The 25,889-nt window shown below is 36.5% G+C and overlaps 1 protein-coding gene across 4 annotated transcripts in view; it reads right to left on the bottom strand.

Annotated features, from left to right (window-relative positions):
• Positions 1-2,077: 2,077 nt before the first annotated feature.
• Positions 2,078-25,889, bottom strand: part of Smc6 (structural maintenance of chromosomes 6) — a 49,680-nt gene continuing 25,868 nt past the window's right edge. For all 4 annotated transcript variants that reach the window (XM_048353394.1, XM_048353396.1, XM_048353397.1 and 1 more), the window contains 14 exons: positions 25,359-25,537; positions 24,324-24,528; positions 23,785-23,899; positions 23,190-23,350; positions 22,084-22,219; positions 19,605-19,685; positions 18,540-18,710; positions 17,737-17,874; positions 16,326-16,471; positions 12,194-12,319; positions 8,534-8,639; positions 5,830-5,982; positions 3,517-3,614; positions 2,078-2,608 (listed from right to left, as the gene is read on the bottom strand). In XM_048353394.1, coding sequence (XP_048209351.1) covers positions 2,494-2,608; positions 3,517-3,614; positions 5,830-5,982; positions 8,534-8,639; positions 12,194-12,319; positions 16,326-16,471; positions 17,737-17,874; positions 18,540-18,710; positions 19,605-19,685; positions 22,084-22,219; positions 23,190-23,350; positions 23,785-23,899; positions 24,324-24,528; positions 25,359-25,537 — 1,930 coding nt within the window. In that variant the 3' untranslated portion in view covers positions 2,078-2,493. The remainder of the gene's footprint in view (positions 2,609-3,516; positions 3,615-5,829; positions 5,983-8,533; positions 8,640-12,193; positions 12,320-16,325; positions 16,472-17,736; positions 17,875-18,539; positions 18,711-19,604; positions 19,686-22,083; positions 22,220-23,189; positions 23,351-23,784; positions 23,900-24,323; positions 24,529-25,358; positions 25,538-25,889) is intronic.

Here is a 25,889-nt window from a genome sequence, read left to right as displayed (position 1 = left end):
TTTATCCTGCTCATCTTCCAACAGCAGGAGTTCCCTTAAGCTTCAGTGATTAGTGAGTACACGCAGGCCACTCTTGCTCCTGTGGATTCTATCTCGAGGCCATCGCAAAGATCAAATACACAAGTTATGTAATACAGAATTAAGGAAGTTTCATCAACTGATTCAAAAGAACAGCTGATGTATAACCACATTATTCAATTCTTTTAAAGAATAAAACTTGCTCCTCTTACATACTTTGTGGAGTCTTAAATCCAGGGACACTAAGGTTGTCATGAAGTAACTAAACTTTTAAAACTCTTTTAAATTTCACCTCAGTTCTAATCTCAAGTAGTCAAAGTAGAAGACATCAGCTTCATGATTGCTTCCCATGACAACAACAAAATAATCGTGACAAATCAACTGTCATAGAGTAAGGACTTCTTGTGGCTCACTTTGAGCTGCAGCCCCGTCCTGTTGCTTCAGGCCTGGTCAGAACATGTGGCACAGGCCTGCTCCCCTCCTGGCTATGGCTGCCCAGAAGTTACCAAGAGGATTCTGGCCGGGGTCTCAATGTCCCTTCAAGGCCACACCCCAATGACCTAACTGCCTTCCAGGAGAGTCCACCTTGCACTAATCCCACTAGCTCCTTATGACAGCAGCACAGACTGGCAACCAAGGTCTTTATCACATGAGAATCCCCAATGTAATTCAATAGTCCTGTTAGTCAAGTAACATTTCCTTCCCCAATGGCTCAAAACATGACTTAACATAAATTTTAGGTTTTAAATTATACATCTCTAAAAAGAACATGTTTTCTTCATTTACTCTTATTATTAGTACTAGGTAGAACATTCAATGAAGATATTTTCACTTATGATGGTTGAAATCAACTCTCTGACACCAAAGTAACGAATCATAATTATTTCAACAAGAGATGCTCACATGGATTTATCTCAAGATTAGTTTCCTACTTGGTATTAAGCAGCCTAACATTTAAATCTTAGGTAATTCACACTGAATTTTTTTTTTGCTAATAAAAGATAATTGCTTTTAGTAAATTCTACTTTTTTATTTGAAAAAGCAGGTCTATGTTGAAATAGTTTTGATACAAATGAGTTATAAATTCGTGTTATGGTCAGCAGGGAGTGTCTAAAAGATTTACAAGTCTCCACTTCCTATAAATTCATGAGGGCTGGGGATATAGCCTAGTGGCAAGAGTGCCTGCCTCGGATACACGAGGCCCTAGGTTCGATTCCCCAGCACCACATAAACAGAAAACGGCCAGAAGCGGCTGCTCAAGTGGCAGAGTGCTAGCCTTGAGCGGGAAGAAGCCAGGGACAGTGCTCAGGCCCTGAGTCCAAGGCCCAGGAATGGCCAAAAAAAAAAAAGCCTATAAATTCATGAGTTTTTACAAAGCATGCTTTGGACTTCTCACAGCAAGCGATCTAAGAATCCTTTCTTCACAAAAAACAAAATTCAGTATTTCACAATAACTTATTATAGAAATGTCTGTGGTCTTAAAATTCTGCTTTGCTTAAAATACTTCCTTTTCAACTCCATCAATATGTATTCTGGTATTTATTGCTAGCGATATAAGGCATGCTTTGTGTTTTGTAAAAGTTTAACACTAATTCAAGTATCAAAGAATAAAGGCAGCATTCCTACTTTATGTTTTCTTGAAAAAAGTACCTTTTGTTTTTTTTACAATGAACTACATTTGATCATTTTTAAGCCACACACGTTTAAACAGCTCTCGGATCAGAACGCGTCTTGTTTGATGACAGCTCGCCATCAAGCATGGTCTTTCTGCTCTATGTGGCGCCACCCTCCTCCCGGATTTTCTAGCTATTCTCTCAAGCCTGGTCACAGCTCTTCTACAGCTTTGCTCTTAAGGCTAAAAATTACCTCTAGGCAGAGATTTGGCCCGATAGACTCACAGTACTATGTAAGGCCTTCAGTATTAACAACCAGGCAGTAGGTCCATGGTATCTACATACACCCTTCTACCCTTCTCTCTGCCAGGCAAAATCCCTCTTTGTCTATGTTTGGTCATTTAACTATAGAATATAATGCTCCATAAAAGCAGAACTAAATATAATCAGGTGCTCAAATTTTTATTTTAATTCTTACAAAATACTATAGAAATGAACTCAAACTAAAGAAATATGTACATGTGCTTATGTACAAAATTTCACTTCTGAAAAAGAAAACTATAAAAATAGATGATAAAAATGAAAACAAAACCGCTCACACATAAACTTAACAAGATTTAAAACCAGTACTATGAAATTTGGTTTTCACAATGGAAAATAACAGTAATTTTAATATCTTGCTTTAAGCTGGTTTTGGGGGCTAATTTATACACTTTATGGTGGTCAAATGGAGGAGTTTCTTTTATTTTAGGATATCTCCAATCTCCTTTTATTTCACCAAATAGTCCAACACGATGTCTCCTTTCAATATTATTTCCCTCTTCCTCATCTTTGAGCAGGAGGCCAAGGCAGAGATGAATGATCAACTTTGGTCATCATCTTCCTCTTGGGTTACAGGTCGAAAAGGCAATGTGGTTTGTCCTCTTTCTGGATCAGACATCCGAAGAATTCTAATCAGCTTACTTGAAGGAAGTGAGCTAGAGGAAGACAAATCAATCACTCAAATTTCCCAAACAGTTTCTACCCTTTATAACAACTAGCAGGGGCTGGGGTTGATAAAGCTCAGTGCAACAGCGCTGTCTTAACACATATAGATAGGAACACAGGCCATGAACATCATTGCTCTTATGTAGCTAGAAGGAGTTACCTAATATTTCTAACCCCAAGTTTCAATAGCCATATGATCCCAGGAACCCTGCAGAGACAGAATACCAACTCTAGGTGATACCCTGCCAACACACTGTAGGCGCGTGCCCAAGAAATGCTACTGACAGCAGAGCAGAACACCTATTTAGAAAGACTGGCACTGTTAAGTCCCAAGGAAAAAAAGACTAGGAAATAATGAGTTATTTCTTTCTCCTAAATACATTTACTAAAATTACTTTGTTTTGCTTGGTTATGATAACCATAAAGGAACAAATATACAACACAAATGCTAGTAAGTTAATAATAAAAGCCTAGTTAACTTATGGGAAAAGACAGAATAAAAAAAATTAATATCTAGAGAATGATACATTACCTCAAATCTCCTAAACCAATTATAAGGGTAATTTTAGTTTACATTGGTCAGTTTTGTGTTTGCATTGAAAAAATTAAATTATAAAAAATGTATTTCCTGGGGCTGGGGATATGGCCTAGTGGCAAGAGTGCCTGCTTCATATACACGAGGCCCTGGGTTCGATTCCCCAGCACCACATATACAGAAAACGGCCAGAAGTGGTGCTGTGGCTCAAGTGGCAGAGTGCTAGCCTTGAGCGGGAAGAAGCCAGGGACAGTGCTCAGGCCTTGAGTCCAAGCCCCAGGACTGGCCAAAAAAAAAAAAAAAAAAATGTATTTCCTGCTTTTTTACACATCTGTGTTTACATATACATTCACAGAAAGTTACCTCATACTTTGAGGAGTAAGCAAGATAAATTGTCTAAATCGTTGGGAATCTGCCATCTTAAGTATCATGTCCATTGCAATTCTTCTATTTACCATATCCTGAAGAACAAAAGCACAAGTTAGGTATTGTGTCAAATAGATTTCTAAACAGCATTGTGCTGGCTCATGTAAACTGGATTTTCATCTGTTACTTTATGTCAAGCAATTGATCTACAGAAAGATAGTATCAGGAAATATGGGAGTAATAACTGAATAAACAGATCTTGTAGGTTATATTTCTGTAATAAAATATTTCTGTGTCCCCTCTCCTCCTTCAGATATGAGAAGGAATAAAAAAAAATAGGAAACAGACAAATGCCATAGTTCATGTTACAAAGTGAATCTAATTAGTAATGGTAATTACTCAGGGTAGTAATAACAAAAGTGCTTAGCTTCAAATCTATCCAGTCCCTCAAACTGTCCCTCAATGATTAAGGGATAATGTTTTCAAAAGTATGGTGGTCATAGGAGTCTTCAGAACTGAGCTATGTGTTAAAATACAAGCAGAATTTATTATATAACAAAAGAGGACACGTGACTGGGGATATGGCCTAGTGGCAAGAGTGCTTGCCTTGTATGCATGAGGCCCTGGGTTCAATTCCCCAGCACCACATATACAGAAAATGGCCAGAAGTGGCGCTGTGGCTCAAGTGGTAGAGTGCTAGCCTTGAGCAAAAAGAAGCCAGGGACAGTGCTCAGGCCCTGAGTCCAATGCCCAGGACTGGCCAAAAAAAAAAGCAAAAAAAACCCAAAAGAGGACATGTGAAGCAGAGCCACCATGTTTAGAAAATTATAAATAGCTTATTAACATAGCTAAAAGTCAAAAGATACTACCATTGTGAAGTCTCAAAGTTACTACACAGAAATAAACATTCATGTACATATAATAACCACTGTGAGATTTTTTAAAATTCAGTGTTCAAAATAAGTTCTATTCTAGAAATATAAACCTGTCGAAAAAGGTGGAGGACTGACTGAAGGAGAGAGATGCTAGTCTGGACAAAAGGCAAGTTCAGCATAAAAGAGGTACAGAGAAGGACAAGTCACATTGAGAGAGAGAAGCTGGAGGCTAGGGAAATTTCAAAACAGGAGCAGGTAGGGTGAAGTTTAAGGGAAGAAGAGAGAAATCACAGACTTTAAAGCAGGGCAACGTGTTGATAATGACTATTTGCCACTAATCAAGGAAATCTAGGAAAAGAAATAAGATTTAGAAAGGAAGATACATTCTCAGACTCACTAAGATGTGGCACCCAGGTCTATCTATACTGTGAGAGAGCTTTGAGGCAGGAGGCAGGCGGTGTCTCTACTCAGGCAGTAGCTTTGAGGATTGTGATCTCTAGGGAGTAGGCAGGGTACTTCCCCTAAGGAAATCAACAGAAGTATAACCAACAAACTAAGGAAACACTTAGGGGCATCAGAACTAATGAAGACAACATGGCAGACTGAGATACAGGAAAACCAGGAAGAGGAAGGAGTGTGGAAGCTGGTAAGATAACCTTTCCTCAAGGATGGAAGTAAGTTGATGATGACAAGTACTTCCTCAAATAAGGTGAGGTGTATTAGCTCATGTACAACCTTTGCTAGTCAAGAGTGATCTAGATTCAGACCATGTGGCACTTAAGAAGAGACAGGAAACAGTCAGTAGGTAATCAGCTGCTGACCTGCGAGAACTTACTTTGCACCTGTGTCACAGCAAGTGCAACAAATTTAGGACTTCACCTGAGCCTCCACTGCTCTATGAAGTAAGCAACAGTAATAACATTTATTACTTTATAAAATGTTAGTTTATAAAACAAAGACACTAATACCCAAGAAGGGTATTTTGCCTAAAGCCATTTGGACAATCAGAAGCAAAGATAGTTCTTAAGTCCTCTCAAGTCAAATGTTCTTGCACCTTCATTTTATATGCACTGGTTTTGAGGGCCAGGAAGGCCAAGAGCTAATGGAGTTGGTAAAAGCAAGGGTGGTGAACTGGTTACACCTCTGTGTTAACAGAAATAAGCTAGGAAGAGGCTGAAGCTGAAGGAGAGAGTCTGAGAGTTGGACAGTCATGATGTGCATGCTGGGAGATCAAGGAATGAAATGCAGGGCAGGGTTCCTGGAGGCACTGCATGGCAGCATGGGAGAGAATTGAAACTTGAAGGTACTCCTTACAGTTGGATCAGATTGCAATGTCAGAGGGGATCTTTCCTGTGATGGGCAAACTACAGATTTGTTTCCCTTCAAAATACTTATTTCAAACAGTAACAGTCCAAAAATAGCAATGTAACAATACCATATAGACATCGAATTCATCCAGGCATCGGAAAGGTGATTCAGCAATGGACCACAGGGAAAGGATGAAGCACACCGTGGAGAAAGAACGCTCACCGCCAGACAAGGCTCGCATGTCATTGAAGGATGCTTTATTTCCTTCTCCAGGCTGAACCTTGAGAAGAGACAAGAAGAGTAGCTATTGAAACATTACATCTACAATATAAGTAAAGAAAAACATTGCAGCAGCAGAAGGGTTTAAAAAGAACATCATCATTTAATGGAGGGAAAAATGTTATAACTATTTACAACAAATATTTTATGGAAAAAAGTAGCTACATAATGGTGGTTTTGTTTTAGTTTGAGAATCCAATTGGAGGTGTTTTCTCATCATAACCAGACCTAACAAGCACATTTCAAAAGCTTAAAAAGTGGTAATATTAACTAAGTATTATATATCAAAATAAACAATTTAAAGCAGTTTTCCTGAAATTATTACTGTTTCAAACATTTGGAAATGAGACAACTTTTGCATTTCCTGAATTACAGTGACATCTAGTGGGTAGGCTGCTTTAAAAGTAGTTGCTAAATGACAAAAACATAAAAGAGGATTTACACAGAAGAATAACAGTAGGAATGGATTGAAATACATTCTTTAAAAAAAAAAAATCTTAAAAGCTGGGCACTGGTGGCTCACACCTGTAATCTGAGTTACTCAGGAGTCCGGAAAGATCATGTTCTGAAGACAGCCTGGGTAGAAATGTCCTTGAGATTCTTATCTCCAATTAACCACCAGAAAAGTGGAAGTGGTGCTGTTGGCTCCAAGTGGAGCTGTGGCTCAAAGTGCTAGCCTCAAGCCAAAGAACTCAGGGACAGTGCCCGGACCCTAAGTTCAAGTCCTACTCAACAGCAACAAAAAATAAACACACACACACACACACACACACACACACACACACACACACCCCTCTATGCTGTCTTTTATAAGCTTTGATGTTTTATTCATGCATGTTAAGAATTACCTCTAATTCCCATGTGAACATTTACAAATGTGCTACATAATTTCCTAATATTTCAGAATCCTTAGGTTATCTTTTATTTGTACTTTCATCCAACTTTGTAATATATTACATATAATTTCAATCCACTGAAACTTATTGTGGCCAGGAAAATGGTGCATTTGCTAAACATTCCACAATCTACAATTTGTGGTAATTTGCTAAACAAATAAAGTTCTACAGCTGTGTCAATTTGGTTAGCTATGTAAATCTTCTATATAACTTTAACTGACATATACTTGTTTCATCAATTACTGAAAAAAGTGTTAAAATTTCCAACTACATCTGACAATTCTTTTACTTTGCCTATTCACTCAATTTTTAGTCTTTTGACTAATACTTCTTGTGCAAACTACATTTCATTATCAATTTGTTTTATCGGCTTTCTTTTTGGCTAATCTTTATATGGCATGTCTACTTAGGGGAGACAGGGAGAGAGAGAGCGTGCGTGCGCGAGAGAGAAACTTTAAATATTAACCTAAGAGAAGGAAAACTACCCACAGTGATAATCTTTTGCTTTCAATCTAATTATTATGCCTATGTATGCTCAACCTAACTACTGGTAAACCTAGGGATAGGATGAATTCATTTACTTGGAGGGAATTTATCTATGGTTTTTCTGTTCCATATGTTCTTTGATTCTCCTCCCTCTTTTGAGTGTTTTTCTATTTCATTGCTTTTATTTGGTCTCTATTATACATTTAAAATTCTTCCAGCAGCTACTGTAGGGATTGCAGCACATATCTCATATATTTATAAATTTACTTTAAATGAGCATTACTTCCGAAATTGTGAATCTTTAACAGTTTAACCTAACATATACTTTTATCTTCTTAATGTGCTGTCACATATTTTAATGTTACATCTCATAAACCTCTTAAAACATTACTACTGTTTTAGATTGCCAAAGCTATATTTTATATTTACTTATATTTATACATTTATCTTTTGCAATGATCTCTTTGCCTTTGGTAACTCTATATTTCCATTGGGAATAACTTTCCTTTCACTTAAAGATATTTTTCAATATTTTGTAGATTTAGTGTATTAATTTATTTTAGCTTTTGTTATATGAAAACTAAGGCATCTCATTTTGATTTTTATTCCTTTATTATTACGTTAAAAGTCTATCAAATGAAGTTTGCCTTCCACAATTTAAGCTGTGTGCGATGGTGCATAGTAATCCCAGTAACTCACTGGGAAGAAGGCTGGAAAGGGGGATCATTTGAGCTTGTGAGTTTAAAAACAAAATGGACAGCACAGTGAGCCCTATCTCGAATTAATGATTATTATTTAAAGAGTCTATCTTCAGTGTTATTATTGATGTTTTTCATCCAACCACTTTGTTTTGGGGCTTTCAGCTATTATATACTACACTGTATCAAGTGTGCTTTCCATTGAACTAACCCACTTGCAGTTTCCTGAGATCTGAGTTTGGGTTGATGTATTTCAGTTTTGAAAATTCCCAACCATTACCTCCAAATGCTTATTCCCTGTTCTTTCCTACAGCAACCCCTCCAATATACCCATATTATATGAGAATAAGCAAAAAAAGAAAAAGAAGTTCTGTCACTTTCCAAGGATAAGTTAAACAATAATCAATGTTTCATTAAAGGAAAGAAGCTGCTCGTATTCCTAATGATTAAGATGCAGAGTCAAGATACTTACTGATATAGTAAGAGTTTCACTCTTGTGGTCAAAATTCATTTTTCCACAATAGGCCCGCTGGGACAATAAGTTGTCAAAGTATAATTTGCATCGTAAAGTCAAACACCTTGAAATAAGAAATTGAATACATTGAAAAGCTAAGAGAATGACACATCTAGCAAAGCTTAAGTACAGAGAACCAGGCTGAAATGTTGACACTGGCTGTCACATGAAGGTTTAAGGTGATTTTCCCGACCTTTATATCCATTTCCCCCCCATATTCTAACCAGTTTACTCCTGTAACAAATACCTATAAAATGAATAAAAGTACCATCCTATATTTAATATGCCCCATTATACCTGTCAGCAGATATAAATGAATAAACCATTCAGTTAATTTACATAAGGCATTAATTCCCAAATATATAAGATATAAATTGTGTCATTAGAATAATTAAGCTCTAGAGGCATTAAGATAAATAAAAATGCCTGTTGATATTATACCTGTTTCCTCCCAAATTCACAGTGGCACAAAGGAGAAGAGAAATCTCTTGATTTTAATTGTATCTCATGCATTGCTTGGCACAAGGCAAACCTTATCACTCATCTCTGTAGATTAGATGATACTGTATTATAACAATGTTCTTCCCCTCTTCCTCAATTCTTTACAAATCTATTTAGGGTGGAGTTAAAGATCCTTATTTTATTCACTGGCTCCATTTTAAATTTATTCCTACCATTCATTATTCTGCTCATTCTCTTCAACTTCAAACAGGCTTTAACCTATCCATCTAGCTGGTTCTTGAGCCCTATAAGCATCACTTTCTATTTTTCTTTTCTTTGTTTTTTGGAGTGTTAGTTCTGTGGCTTGAATTCAAGGCCTTGTATTCTCACTCAACTTTCTTGCTCAGTTTGTACTCCACCACTTGAGCCATGTCTCCAGCCAAGCAGTTTTTCCTGCATGAGCAGGCTTTGAACTATAATCCTCTAGATCTTGGACTCAAGAATAGCTAGGATTACAGGCATGAGCCACTGGTGCTTGGATTGTTTAAAACAATGTGTTTGTTTTTTTTCCATTTTGGAAAATAAGAGACTCAACTCTACCTGTCCAGCTGGAATCAGCTATTTCACCATGGAACCTGGTTCCTTTCAGGGAAAAAAGCATTTGAAAAATAAGACTGGGGGATAGGTAACTAGCTATATTTCTTAACATCTTTGCTCTCGTTTCCTCAGAGCAATAGGATTTTTTTTTTCCTTTCTATTGCTCTCCTTAAACTGCATTAACCTCCCACACTAGAAAATACTAATAAACCTAGATTCTTTTTTATTACTATAGCAACCATTGCTCTCAGGCTTCAATAATTCCTTTAGCCAAGAGCTGGTGGCTTATGCCTATAATTTTAGTTATGCAAGGGGCCAAGATCTGGGAGTCATGTTGTGAAGACAACCTGGGCAGAAAAGCTGGAAAGAATCTTTATCTCCAAATAACTAGTAAAAAGCTGGAAAGTAAGGGTATGGAAATAAATGATTCAGCAAGTAATAAACCATGCTTTCTTTTAAAGTGTATTTCTAGGTAGTGATACAAAAACTATACCTGGAAAATATGTATGTGGTACATACATAAAGGCTGGGCATATTCTTCTGACAACAACTAGGTAAAAAATATTAAACAGTTTTCAGGCTCTGGGTATCAGGTAGCACACAGGCAGCGCCGAAGGATTCCTGAATGACCCTGGGCTCACACTGAGCCCTGTGGATGCCCCGTATTACTTCTTAGACAAAGAGAAAAAGGGACTGACAGCAAGCGCTGGACAGAGCGAGAATTCTGGGGAGGAAAGCACCACAGGGAGACACTGTGGGAGAACTGCAGAGGATCCACCTCGGCACTGCTCCAGGCCGGAGCTCAGCACCGATCGGTACCTATGTGGACACTACCTGAGCCCGAGGAAAAAAAAAAACCTAAGAAAGAAAAGCACCACACGCTCACACAGAGCCAAGAACAGTGCAGTTCCCACAGGCTAGAGTGAAAAGCTCCCAGTTCACAAGGAGTAGGTATAGTACTCAGGAGAGTACTATCTCAGAGTTAGGGTACAATGAATCCCCAAGTAAAGACTACATTAATTCTCCCTGACAAAGCCAAATAGTAGTCTACAAGGATAAAATTCACTTTTAATTCAAGTTGTAATAGACCTATAAAAATGGAGTACATTTTCATTGTTCCCAGCACAAAGAAATGACCAATGTCAGTAACCTGATTGGATCATAATATGTTACACATAGGTAGGTACCTATAAGATGCACAGATTACTGTGTCAGTTAGAAACAAAAATCATATTCAAAAGAAAATCCAACAAGTAAAAACATGATTTTAAAGCTGACCTATAGGTTAGTTCAGGAATACTGTCAAATATATTGCTTTCTACAAAGCTCCCCATATAAATTACAGATAGATAATTTACATTTTTATGCTATAGTCTTAAGCTTATAGAACTATTACCTTTAAAAACTATCTGCTTTTAAAAAGCATGTTACTAAGGCAATACCTTTGAGGGAAATAGGCAAAAAATAAACCAATTAGGGCTGCCATGGATTGAGTATTTAAATGATCATCCTTCCCTATGAACCATCCTTTGGTTTAATCTCACTTATGATGCTAGAGCCAAGTTTTTGCATCTTTTGATATATTATCAATATCTAGCTTCCTCAGTTTTAAAATCATTCATTCAACCAGTTTTGTACCAAGCACCTACTATATTTCAAGAAAAGTCAGAAACACTGGAGATACAGCAGTAAATAGGTTTCTGTATTTATGCAGCTATGTCATTCTAATAGATTATGGAAGTCAGTTGAGGTGCTGGTTAAGACAGCACACTTAAACTTCCGTATCCTGTAAGAACATGGAATATACAAGGGGGAAATTAGGCTATTTCAGAACCAGGAGTTCCCACTAAAAGCAACCTATTAGATAAGAAACAGCATCTAAGAGTTAAACAGCAAAGAGTATCTAATGACCAGGCATCAGTGTCTTACATCTGCAATCCAAACTACCCAGGGGGCTGAGATCTGAAGATCACAGCTTGAAGCCAGCCCAGGCAGAAAGGCCCGTGAGATTCTTACCTCCAATTAACCAGAAAAAAAGCCACAAGAGTAGGTATGCTCAGGCCTTGAGCAGAGAAAGCTACAGAACACCTAGTCACTGAATTCAAGATCCAGTACCATCATCCTTCAAAGACATCTAGCAGAATGGAAAAACTGGTTTAAGTTTGCTACAAAGGTATTTTTGATAAGAATTCCGGTTATGAATCCTAAATACTAAATTCAAAGCATAGTCAGTATCTGCTGCAACTAAATTGTTTAAAACTTACTTAGCTTAATTTTATTATTTGTAAAGGTAATGTAAAATCCAAAAATATAAAAATTATGGTAATAGGGACTGGGGATATGGCCTAGTGGCAAGAGAGCTTGCCTCCTATACATGAGGCCCTGGGTCCAGTTCCCCAACACCACATATACAGAAAATGGCCAGAAGTGGCGCTGTGGCTCAAGCGGCAGAGTGCTAGCCTTGAGCAAAAGGAAGCCAGGGACAATGCTCAGGCCATGAGTCCAAGGCCCAGGACTGGCCAAAAAAAAAAAGAAAAGAAAAGAAAAAAAAATTATGGTAATAATTTTAAATATACTTACCTTCTAAATTGTTGATATGTTTTGAATCGATGGATCATTATTTCTTCTAGTAATTTAATAAATCTTCTTAACGTCCTTACTTTATTATCCAGATCAAGATAGTTTTCTCTTGCTTCTTGGTACTGCCTAATTAATATGAACATAACATTTGGTGAATAAATGTCATGCATACCCAATGTAAAACACAGGGATAAAAGAGATGCCATCAGCAGCTGCCTTCATAAATTTCAGGCCAAAATATATTTTCAGAATGGACTCATGCTACAGAATCAGACAGTGTTATAACTGAATGGGAAGAACCCAATCCAAGCCATATAGAAGGAAAAGAGAGAAACTGAGCCCAGAAGTGGCAGTATTAACAACAATAGCAACTATACATCTTCTAAAAGTGAAGGGGTCACATGGTAAGAAAGGCTTCCAACAAGAGAACCCCTCAACAATACAAGGTCAAAGACACAGACAAGTCATGGGAACTAAGAAGTACCATTATAGAAGCCCTCTGTCTGACACTATAGTGTAAGATAAAGAGATCTAATCCTGACCAAGTATGAAAGGCAACTCTGGGTCAGGCTTACATAACAACTCCTTTCATCCTCCTTCAAATAACCAGTCTAGGAAAATCACAAATATAGCATTCATAGAAAGATATTTATTACAGATTTAAAACATCGAAATTCTACAAAGAAAAACGCAACAAAGTAGATGCAAATTGTACCTGAACACCATGAATTTAAAAACAAAAACATGAGGTAAGTGCTACAGGAAAGCAATGTCTCAACGCAGAAGAAAACTCATGGAATAGGTAAGTAATAAAAGTGATCAACAAGATAGTAGAAGGTAAGGCAAGAGTATGGGAGAACCTAAGATAGGTAAGAAATTACATTAAAGTATATTAGTATACTATTTCGCAAGCACTACATAAGCAAGATACTATATACTCTTTCTAAGATTGTAAGGGAACATGAACTCAAACAATGATGATGCAAATGCACACATAGTATCTACATGATATACCAAGGAGATTTAACAATGTCTAACAAAACAATCTGTACATTTATGTTCCAATAATGGAAACTTTTTTGGAAAGCAAATATAGGTATTAAAAAACATGAAATACATGCACCCCCCACACCCACAGTAATTCACTGTAAAATTACCCCTAACTGCAAAATCCTATAAATGATCTAAATGCACAACTAAAAATGACTAAAGTACTATGGTATAAATCAACATGTGTTGTATATATGTACACAGTGTACAAAGAAGCTGTACAAATAAGATCAGTAAATGAGTTTTCAGAATATGGTAAGTAATGAGAACAAGGCAGTTGTCTATATTTTGTGAAACAGAGGAAGCAATAAGGAAAAAAAAAGAAACACGGACTGGGAATGTGACTCAGCGGTACAGTGCTTGCCTAGCATGCATAAAGCCTCATCACCGCCAAGTGGTGCTGTGGCTCAAGAGGTAAAGTGAGCAAAAAGAAGCCAGGGACAGTGCTCAGGCCCTGAGTCTAAGCCCCCAGGACTGGCCAAAAAAAAAAGAAAAAAGAAGAAGAACGAAAGAAACATGTGGACCTGGCTATTTTCACAAGGTATGAAAAACACAAACCAAAAAGAACTGCTATCTATAAGGGGAAGGTAGAAGGATGTGGGATGGAAACAATAAGTGAATAATTTTTGGAAAAATGATGTTAACTTCTACATATACCTGCCCACAACAAAATTAAATAATAAATATAGATTGATAGGATCAAAAACTGAATGTAAATAAGAGCTAATGAAAGTATTTTAATTTCCTGCTAATCACTACTACTACTACTACTACTACTACTACTACTGAAAGGGAGACAGGAAGGGCAAGAGGTAGGATTACCCAAATAACTTTGGAAACAAGTTAATTATTTACACTAGTGAAAATTGTTGCAAGTACATTTTGAATGACTTTTAGATCTGTAAGACTGGTGAATGTTAATGCCCCTGGGCCTCAGGTTCTTGGTGTCAAAGGACAGAAACCTGGAGTAGGGCAAGGCTAAGATGTCATATGTGGGCTTACATTGCCATTGAAGAGCCTCATGAACTTATGTTTAGCTCATTGATAGGTGCTGGAAGAATGTCAACCTAGACACTGAATCTCTACAAATCGAATTCTGTTCTGTGGTACTAATACCCACTAAAAGGAACTAGGAGAAATGACTAACTTCAAAACTAGTAAAAGGTAAAGAATGAGCTTAGAGCATGTTGTCAAAATAGCTGGTGAGTGGTAGCTCAGGCTTGTAATTTTTTTTTTTTTTTGCCAGTCCTGGGCCTTGGACTCAGGGCCTGAGCACTGTCCCTGGCTTCTTCCCGCTCAAGGCTAGCACTCTGCCACTTGAGCCACAGCGCCGCTTCTGGCCGTTTTCTGTCTATGTGGTGCTGGGGAATCGAACCTAGGGCCTCGTGTATCCGAGGCAGGCACTCTTGCCACTAGGCTATATCCCCAGCCCCAGGCTTGTAATTTGAGCAACTAAGGAAGCTGAGACTGGGGAGGATTAAGGTTTGAAGTCAGCCCAAGTAAAAAAGTCAGACTCCATTTCCAATTAAGCAATAAAATGCATAACTGTAAGCATGGCTCAAGTGGTAGAGCACCAGCAAAGAAAGCCAAGCAAGAGCTTGAGGCCATGAGTTTAAGCCCCAGTACCAGCTTAAAAATAAAAAACAACAATAATAATAAAAACAAAGAAACATTCAAAAACAACCAAGAAGGGAATAAGAAAAATGACATGTAGTGTCTGCACAAAAATGAATGATGATTATGGCCTATTAATAAGATAGGAATCCATAAAGCAAATATAGGTAACTGTCAAGTATGTAGGTAAATAAATATGTGAGGGGGAGAGGGAGAGAGAACTCTTCCTTACAAGTGAATGATAAACATGACAGTGGCAATGAAATAGGAAAGTTACCATTTTTTGCAAATAGCACACTAAAGATTGGGTCATGTAAGAATCAAACACAAACCTTAGTGCAACTATATGATGAAAAGCAGGGCATTAACAGTCCTGCAAAATGTCTCTAACAGAATGCTTTAGCAACTCTCAGTGGAAAAATATAGTGAAACATATAATGAAGAAACCAAATACCTTTACTGGATGATCAAAACTTACATCACCAGTAAAGGTGGGAGACAATTGTGCCCCTGGATGTGACAGAGAAGCAGCAGCATCTACTGTAAGATCCTGACAAAGAAAGCAACTGTAATCTCTTTAGTAGGAAGTATCAGGTAAACCCCAACAGTACTCTGTAAAGTAGTATGACAGTTAAATGAAATACATGATCTCAGACAGTAAGAGGGACATTAACAAATTGTAATATTGGAATTTGCGGATCTTACGAGTTAAAAGTCCTACATTTTTATATTGTTGTTACATAAGAGGATGTTCTAGTTCTTAAAACATGTTAAATGTACTAGAAAGTATAGGGTCATGATATATACAACATGCTAGTGCAGAAACTATCTTTAAGTGTGCGTATACGTCTATATACACACCCTAAGTGCAGCCCTTCAATAATGCTTGTACCACTATAATACTTTCATTTCATAATAACGTAATATATATTAATGTCAACTGACTCTAAATTTTTCCACTCCATACTTTATTAGTTTTGTACAGGAAAATTCACTAGAACTGCAAATTTGAGGACCAGTTGCTTCTTATTCTTAAAATTATTATTCATGTTTTACAAATGATGAAACAGAATTAGCATTTTATCTTCCTAACAGCTCTATAAGGTATAATAATTGTATTTATTTTGTAAATGAGAAAATTAAGGCTCCAGGAGATACATAAGAGAGATACTCTTTCTTTAGAATCTGTTTAAATTCTAATGAAGTTTCTGTTTTTACCACTGACTTGGACTGTTAAGTTTTTATAATCTTATTCAATTGGATATATTTTAAAAGTAGCTTTTAACTGTTTCATTTATATTTCTTGTAAAGCTGAATATTTTGTCTACATAAATCTTATACCACATTTATGAACTAGTCCTAACTATAGACAACAGTAACACTTCATCTAAATTTAAGGTTTACATACAATTTTTAGCTCTGACTAATATGTAGAAAATATAATGTAGAAAAACTACAAACCACTTACTTCATTATTTCTTCTCGATCTCCATGGCTAGCATGTTCAGCCTGTATCTTTTGTCTTAATCGATTAATTTCTTTATCTAGAATTGATGCTGATTTTTTTACTTCTATCCGCTCTGGGCAAATTTGTCTTGCTTGTGACATTTTCTCCTAACAAAAAGATATTTAAAATCTTTCCAACTCTTCTTTGATAGGACAATTTAACATCCAACTTGTACCAAACAGCTTTTTTTTTCTGTGTATTTTTGGTGGTACTGGGGTTTGAACTCAGGATTTCATACTTGCTAGAGAAAGGCTCTACTGTTAGAGCTACACCTTCAGCTCATCTCTACAAGGCTGTGGCAAAATATCCAAAGTAAAATGAGGGACTTAACATTTTAATTCTAATGTAAAATTCTGTATTTTACTTACATGTGGCAAGCATCTAAACTTTACAAATGAGTACACAATCCAGAGTCATTATAAATCTTTTAAGAGAAAAATTCCATTGATGTGTACACCTTTAGTTATTTTTAATATCCTCGTAACTTCATATTGGGACAAATTTAAAGTGGTGGACAGAAAAACGGCCCCCAGGTGCTGAAACTGGCTATAGCTTCCAGTAGTGCTTGCTTTAGGATGGACTCTGAACACATCAATGGATTGAATACTCAAAATAATATGTTTAAAATTAACAAAGAAATGCAAAGTATTTTAATATACAGTACTTTAGTTTATATTCAAACTGTGTGTTTTTTTTTTGTTTGTTTGTTTGTTTTTGGCCAGTCCTGGGCCTTGGACTCAGGGCCTGAGCACTGTCCCTGGCTTCCTTTTTGCTCAAGGCTAGCACTCTGCCACTTGAGCCACAGCGCCATTTATGGCCGTTTTCTGTATATGTGGTGCTGGGGAATCGAACCTAGGGCCTCATGTATACGAGGCAAGCTCTCTTGCCACTAGGCCATATCCCCAGCCAACTGTGTGTTTTTTTAAAATAAGGAAATAAACTACAAATTTCAATTCATTTTCCTTAAGAAGCATAAAAGCAAAGTTGGAATCTATCTTTTCCAGTTAGAAGACTGCCTCAATTCACTCTAAACACATGCTGGTCAAGCAGCATGACTGGTAGATCTGATCCAGCCCATACCCCAAGTACTCAGAAGGGATCCCTTTTTCTGACATAAAGAGGCTACCTACTGTGTGAAGGCCATTTTCTCAATCACTGAGCGGTAATGTGGGACAGTTTGGCCTGGTCAAATCTTTATCTTTCAAGAGATCCTAAGTCTCTTCTTCCTCTGACTCATCTGAACACTGATTTTATAGGGAATACAAATTCAGACAGTGTGTCTGTTTCTGGGAACATGAGAAAATGCACTTTAATAATCATGACTAAGGTTGTAAACAAAATAAATGACAAGGAAAAGAAAACAGTGGATAACCTCTAGCTCCTTTTCTTTCAGGTCGAGTTCCCGTTTCTTTTTATTTAAGGTATTCAAGTGTTCCTTCTGTTTATCTTCATAATGCCGCTTCCCTCGTTTTTGGTTATCCACTTCAGTATCAGCAAGGTCTAACTCATCCTGTTTGAATAAAGCCAAAACAGACTTTTAAGAAAGTGTAATTCTAACTACTCAGCAGCTTTATTTAGGAGATTCAAAAGTACATGGTTTGAAACTAGCTTAGGAAGAAAGTCCAAGAGACTTCATCGCCAACTAACCAGCGAAATGTGACTGGGGGACTGGATCAAGCAGTACAGCCCCAACCCTGAGCAAGCAAGATGACTGAGAGAGCAACAAGACCCTGAGTTCAAGCCCCAGTATACACACACACCACTTTTTTTTTTTAAAAAACTGCAACAAACTGATAACATTTCAATATAGTTATAAGATTAATCATTCAATAAAGCAGGCAGAATTATGGTGCCTAAGGAGGCAAGTGTTACAATGTACGTTCATCTATGACTAAACAGAAGTTCCCAAATTAAAATTACATTCCAGTTCTTACATGAGGTTTCCATAAAAAGTGTTTGCTTTCAACTTAATTTTACTAAAGAAGTGAGCTGAAGAGGGGCAAAGGAGAACCCATGTTAATCTTAAGAAACTTAAAACTAGTGAGTATTATATACAATTAGATCCCACCTTACGTGGTTATATTTTTACTCCTTTAAGGAAGATTCAGTAAGTTCTCTGAAACTAAATATTAAAAAAAAAAAAAAAACAGAAAACAGAGTAACAATGGCATATACCTTAAGTGGATCTGCCATCTCCGACAGTTGGTTAATTTTAAGTTTCATTGCATCATACTTGTTTTCCGCTTCTATTTTCAGACTTTTAAGATGTTCCATGTTTTCTTTCTGTTGCTCCATATTTTCCTCAACCATTTTCATTTTCATTTTATTTTCTTCAGCTTCATCTTCCTGATAACATTCAAGACATAGAATTAATTAAAATACTTATGAAAATATACATATAATTCTCAGGGAAAAATATAGGTATAAAGTAGCAATTCTTATTTTATCCACTCACTGTTTTGAAAATAAAGTATTTGTGTGTATGTAAACTTACACACACACACACACACACACACATTTGGGTGTTTGTGTCTGTTGCCAAATAATGTTTTACAAGTTGTAAACTAAAAATAATTTAGGACACAATCCATGTTTCTAGGAAATGTGATCTGTGAATAAAAAGAAGAAAAGCAATAAGTAGAAACGAATTATGGGAAAACCCACAATTCTCACTAAAGCTGTCAGCCCAGGGAAACCTTTGTTCACTGCTGAAACCTCAGTGCTTAAAATGCTGACACAAAGGAAACACTGACAAACATTCATTGTAACAACTATGCAATTTACCTAAATTACTGTTTAATGCCCTAAGAAATTTACTGTTAATTGCCCACCTTTAGCTAGGTGTCATAAATACAGTAGATGTCTGAAAAACTCACAGAAAACTTTAGAGAAAACAATGTGAAACTGAGTGAAAGGCTGCCATGAAACCTCTTCCTAGTCACACCGATGGAGCTGAACTATGTCATCAAGCAGTCTACTTTGATGGCCACTGTTTACAACTAGTTCTTATAAAATTTTGTATTAGGTGGTAGAAGACAAAACCAAATGAACATGTAGAAAATAATAAGAAATGGGATGGTTATAGCCCAGGTACTTGCAAATTTATGAAAGGAGACAGCATTCATAAAGAGAAGCTGCAAGTTAAAAGATGTTTTTAAAAGAGACTTGATGGCCATTAACTCTTAACAATTTAATCCTTCAGCATTATATTTAAATTGAAAAAAAAAAACCATTTTTTACCAAAGTTGCAATATCTACAGATTGGTGTTCTTCTATATTCTCAAGTTCTCGAATTTCAGAAATAGTTTTCCTTATTTTCATCTGAAAGGAAAATGTTCAGAACTTAACATAAATAAAAACCATAAACCTTAAGAGTGTTTTAATCCACAAAGCTCTAGGCACGCATTATGACACAGAATTTCATAGTTCACAAAAGAGGAATATTACTATTAAGATTTATACATAAATTTTGGCAGGATCACACTTATTGCTAATCTAGTCCATGTAAATAAGACTGAAATAATGCACCTGAGCGCTTACAAATGACCCCCCCCCCACCGACTCAAGTGACAGATATGGCTCTTGAGTGTTCTCACAGTAACACCCAAGTAGCATGTGGTCATAATTAAATAAAAACACTAAGTCATAAATCTACCACTTTACTAAGATTTTTCCACAACTGTACAGGTGATTTACAATGATATCTAGTGTGGTATTATAGCAGACTGAATGCCAAAGCTGATATAATTCACATTAATTTTACTAAACCAGACAATTAGTGATTATGAAAGAATACTAATATATATATTAAGAATATATAAAGAGGGCTGGGAATATGGCCAGTGGCAAGAGTGCTTGCCTCGTATACATGAGGGCCTGGGTTCGATTCCTCAGCACCACATATACAGAAAATGGCCAGAAGTGGCGCTGTGGCTCAAGTGGCAGAGTACTAGCCTTGAGCAAAGAAGAAGCCAGGGACAGTGCTCAGGCCCTGAGTTCACGGCCTAGGACTGGCCAAAAAAACAAACAAACAAACAAAAAGAATATATAAAGAATACTACTTTCAATGGCTAAGGTAGGGGAAATAGTCAGTTCTCACTAGTCAGAGCTACATAATAAAACCTTGTCTCAAAAATTAACATGAAGGTGGGGAGAGTAGCCCACATACTAGAACACATCTGTACAGCAAGCACAAGATCCACATTTCAAACTCCATGACAAAAAAGAAATCAAGATGGTAAAAGCAACAAGTCATTCTCACCAAATCCTTTGTTTTAAAAATATATTTTTCATATTATCTCTGAAAACTTTAATATTCTTAGATTTTATTTTATACCTAATCTTAGCCCAAAGACCAAGAAACAAAAATTTTGCTTTAATTTTTAAAGAGGTAATGCTGCAATGTTGTGCTGGTAGCTTAGAACCCTTCAGTGGATGAATGGATCAAGAAAATGTGGTATACATACACAATGAAATTCTGTGCTTCCAGAAGGAATGACAACGCCCATTAGTAAGGAATTGGAAAGACTTGGAAATAATCAAAGTAGGTGAAGTAAGCTAGACCCAAAGAAACACAGGATACTTGGTTTCCCTCATTTGTAATAATTAGCATATGCCTGGGATAGCTCTAGTAAAAGATCATAATAGCGCAATAGCTACGTACATATATATGACCTTAGGAAACTATGCACTAATCGAAATCAACTACATGATATGGAAAGTGGGTTGGTTTTTTTTTTAAGTGTACTGTATGCAGATCTTTCTTCTTTCGGGTTTTCCCCCCTTTTGTTTACCTCCTGTTGTCACTGCTTTTGATTTCAGTACCCTTTGTATTGTATACACATTTATCTGATTTGGGGATAGGAAGGGGAATCACAGAAATGGTGAGACAAAGGACAAAGGGTGAACCCAAAGGTTTATGAATTATTTCAAGTAAAAGACAAGATTTATAATCTCTCATATAAACCTCATAATTTTGTTTTTGTCTATATAATACTCCATTTTATATCTATACAAATTGATGGAATTGGACACGATTATATTGAGTGTAAGTTAAACTCACATATTTTGCTTATATGTAATCCAGACCTAATAATTATTACAATAAGACATGAACACATTAGAGAACTGTTTGGGGGAGAAAAGAAGTTAATGGAAGTAGAGTGATAATGAGTCACACACACACACACACACACACACACACGGACGGCATAATTAAATCCATTAAAAACTAAAGAAAAAAGGGTGGGGTAGTTGGAGAGAAGGATATGAAAGAGTGATACATGTATCGTATGCATGTATGAAAATATTAGCACAAAGCCTCTCTGTGCAATTCAACTACACTAATAAGTTTTTCTTTAGCGGAGGTAGTACTGATTTACAGGATACATACTGGGCCTCAATCACCATCTCTGGGCTTTGAATATTTTGTTACATAGGGTCTCATACTTTTACCTAGGCCAACCTGGACCACAATTCTCCTATTTATGACTCCCAACTAGCTAGGGCGACAGGCATGTATGACCATACTCAGCTGCCTAGTTAAGATAGGGTCTCCCCAAGTTTGCCCAAGCTGGCTTCAAATGGCAGTCCTCCCAAGCACTTCCTTCTGGGTAGCCTGGATTACAGGAGGTAAGCCATTGAGCCCAGTAAAGGGGGAAAAAAAAAGATTTTTAAATTAAGTTCAAAGTGATAAGAAAGCAAAAGGACTTTGTTTTACCTTTAATTCTTTATAATGTAGCTGACACCTTTTAAGCAGTTCATCATTGTGCTTAATATCCTTTTCAAGTGCAGACAAATGTTGGTGAAGTTTTACCAGCTGAGCCTTCTTATTTTCAACTTCATTTTCCATATCACTTGAAGGAGAGGACAGTAAATATTTTATTTTTCAATATTACAAACACTTTAGAGCCCTTACAAAGTAAAGCTTATTTGTAATGATTTATTTACAATAGCTTTTTCCATTAAAGTAGTTCTATAGTCTAGCCAAGTTATAAGTAACACGAAAATTATTACAGAAACATTAAAAACACTTTGTAAACACTTATTTTGTAAATAAGTACTTATGCTAAGAAATCCTGTGAAAGGAATTGTGTAGAATGGTGGTAGCAAGCAGCAGAAACAGAATGAACACACAATCCCTGAAAAGGGGATAAACGATAAACTAACATTAAAATGTGAACAGGAGTAGAGAGTATAAATGGACACAGCAGGGGTCTGGGAGAAGAAACTGTATTCTCAAAAGTTTCCATCACTAGCTGGGCCAAGTAGGAGGAAAGAAAGAAATACACAAAGCAGAAGATGAAGAGAATAGGTTAAGTGACAGTTCAAGATTTCTTGTTGCTGAAGGGGTAAGAATGTGTGGGGAGAGAAGGAGAAGAAGAGAAGGACAAGGAAGAACCATGAGGGGTCTCCTGGCAACAACGTGCATCGGCTCCAGCGTGACCTTCCCTTCCTCACTGACCTCTACTCCTCCACACAGAGCTGGGTAGTGAAGGGAACGAGCTGTGCGGTTCAAAACAGACAGAATGTAGGCCAGATGGCCATATCCAACAGTGGCAAGGTGACGCAGCTCACTGTCCTTTGAGTTCTTTGTGGACAGGGAACAATGATCAAGTAAGACATTTTGTGTCCTTAGCCCTGAATAGTGTTGTCAAAGTGATGAAGGAGAGTACCTATCAATCCAGAATCTCATGCAGTTAACCTTTTAACCCAGAGACAAATTATAGTAAACCAGTGAAAGAAAACACCAACAGTGATATTGAAGAAACTAAACCCCAAAGGAAGCAGTGGGAAAAATATAGTAAAGCTAAACTTGACTACAACCTTATTTCAGAATCCACATCTCTACTTAGAAATTTAGGTCTTGTGCTTTCAGATGAGTAATAACGTCCTGCAAAAACTTGATCTCCATCAGCAGTAAAAGCTTCTCTACAATTTTTAGGTGGCTTTTGGGACTGCATTATTGCACGAGCTACAGAATTATTCTAAAAAACAAAAACAGAAAGGAAAAATGTTTTAAACAATACCAAAATATTTCCATAAACACAATTTCAAGACATAACTTGCATTGTTTTCAGACAATATATAATCTTATTTAAATAGTCAAACGAAATACTTCTCAAATAAATAATATTCACTTGTGAAATTATTTCACAAAGAAAAGCTTAAAAGTTATACTGTTCCATGGGCAGAAACTACAAACCTAAAAAGCTTTATATTTGCCACAGATTTTTTTGATGGTTGTGGATCTTGCACTCTAGGCCTGGGCGCTGTCCCTGAGCTCTTCAGCTCAAGGATAGCGCTCTACTACTTGAGCCATAGCACCACTTCCAGATTTTGTTATGAGGTAAAAAGAAGAGCTTATCAATCATTCTGTGATGAAAAAGTAATTATACATCACTCTTGCATTTGGCCTTACTTTGATGAGCAGCACTGACTCAATGCCCCTCATGTCGATCAGGCTATTGGCAACAACTGCATTATCTATTTCTAAAGCAGTCAAAACCGATGGGTACTCTGGATGGTAAGCAGCTCTAGGAAACAAAAAAGGCCAATTTACCAAACTGTAATCATAAACATCACATAAATCTCAGGCATATAAAAGTTGTGCATGTGTGTGTATGTGTGTGTGTGTGTGTGTATGTACACATATATGTGCGTTCCAGGGTCTTCCTTTAGAATTTCTCTCTCAACTAGGTAGGTCTGTATGATTTCCTTCAACAGCAAAATTGTTATGCCTCACTACATCTAATTCCTTAACCTCAGGGTTCTAAGAACCTACTTTTGGTCTATTTTTCTCTAATGCCTAGGACCATTGCCTACACTGAAGGTATATAGGCTTGGAGAAATTTTACAACCCAGTATGAACTATATGGTTAACATTCAAAGCTACTAATAAGTTCTTTCCAATTTTGCATATGATTAGGCAAAACCAGAAATGGCATATAATGATATTACCTGTGTTTTACATCGTATATCTCATGCCGAAATTCAGACACTATTATCTGTGGCCGAGAGGTCCCAGGTGGGTAGAACCTCTTCATCATTGCCTGCAGTACTCTTTCATCAGCATGATTGTGGCAACAATAGGCCTGTAGAAGTCCTTTTAAGCAAGATTCAATAGCCAAAGCAAGCTCAGGGTCTCTAGGATAAATGCAAGCTCCTAAAGGTGACAGAAAATTATAAAAATGTTCATTAGTACTTATTTAGAAAAACTAATTTTTTTAACAGTTCATGAGTTTTAATATGTCCATATAAAATACACTACAGACCTCATTTCAACTGCAAAGGGAATCCCCATATGAATCACTAAGTACAAAGGGGGGAAAATATCATAAACATCAACAATAGCTTTTCCATATAAGTTTACATAATTTTAGATTTTAAATAGTGTCCTGAAATCAAGATAAATAATTTACAAATAAATTCTTTATTATTTTATGTGAATTTACTAAGTATCAGAATTTTAGATTTAAGGATGAGGAAAACAAGTCTCATTTACTGGAATAGATCATGGTATGTATACAAGTTTGTTTCAACTTAGTGAAAAGAAATTAGTTACTGGTACAGTTAAATGCAGTTGTTTAACAACAGAAAGTACACCCATAGCTTCATTAACTAATAACATACAGAATGTGACCTAACTCTCAGGAGTACTTGACTAAGAAAATTCATGAATAAAATGAATTAAACACCGACTTAATCAATAGGAAGGACTCAGAAATCATGTTATCCAACTTAAATTAGAAACTAAGAACAAAACCATTTCTTAAAGGTTCATGTATTTTCATGCCAATATATAGACCATATTATTAATGGTATTATGTTTTCTTTTACAAAGTTCTCTTTCTTTAGTTGTTTCATGCTTTGAAATTATAAAGAGTTAGAAAGCTTCAAAGTTTGTTACTAAAAAATATGTACATGCACAATCCAAGTCACATCTTCCTATGAATAAGAGTTACGATTATATCCTCACTAAGTAGTAACAAATACCTAAAGGGCCTACAGGTTTATGGGTAAAATGTCCCCGTCTGTAAGCATCATCTATTGCTTCCAGAAGAGCTGGAACATGTGAACCAAATCTTTTTATTCGATCAGTTTTACTATCTTTCAGTTCTTTTAGTTGCCTCTGATTGTAATTCATTGCTTGCTTCACATCTAATTCTTCTCGCCTGAAAAATGAAAACAGAGAACCAAAACAGGTATGTAACAGGTCTATAGAAAAGTTTAGCTTCTGTTCATTAGCCTGTATGCTAAAAAAACAATCCATCCAACCAGAACTCATTATTAGAAAATAATTTTGTTACCAGACTCCTAGTTATTCAGGAGGCTGAGGTTCAGAGGATTATGGTTTGAAGCCAGTATCTCCAAAATAACTAGCAAAAACCAGGGTTGAAGTATGGCTTAAGTGACAGAGTGTCAGCCAAACAAGCAACACAAGCAATGTGAGGATGTGAGTCCCGTAACAAAAACAAAAACAAAGAAAACCCCAGCAAAGTAATAGCCTGGGAATTCCCAAATGAT

This window comes from Perognathus longimembris, chromosome 8 (genome assembly GCF_023159225.1).
Source record: "Perognathus longimembris pacificus isolate PPM17 chromosome 8, ASM2315922v1, whole genome shotgun sequence".
Taxonomy (NCBI): domain Eukaryota; kingdom Metazoa; phylum Chordata; class Mammalia; order Rodentia; family Heteromyidae; genus Perognathus; species Perognathus longimembris.
Note: the sequence above shows the minus strand (reverse complement) of the source record. Positions and strands in the feature narration are given on the sequence as shown.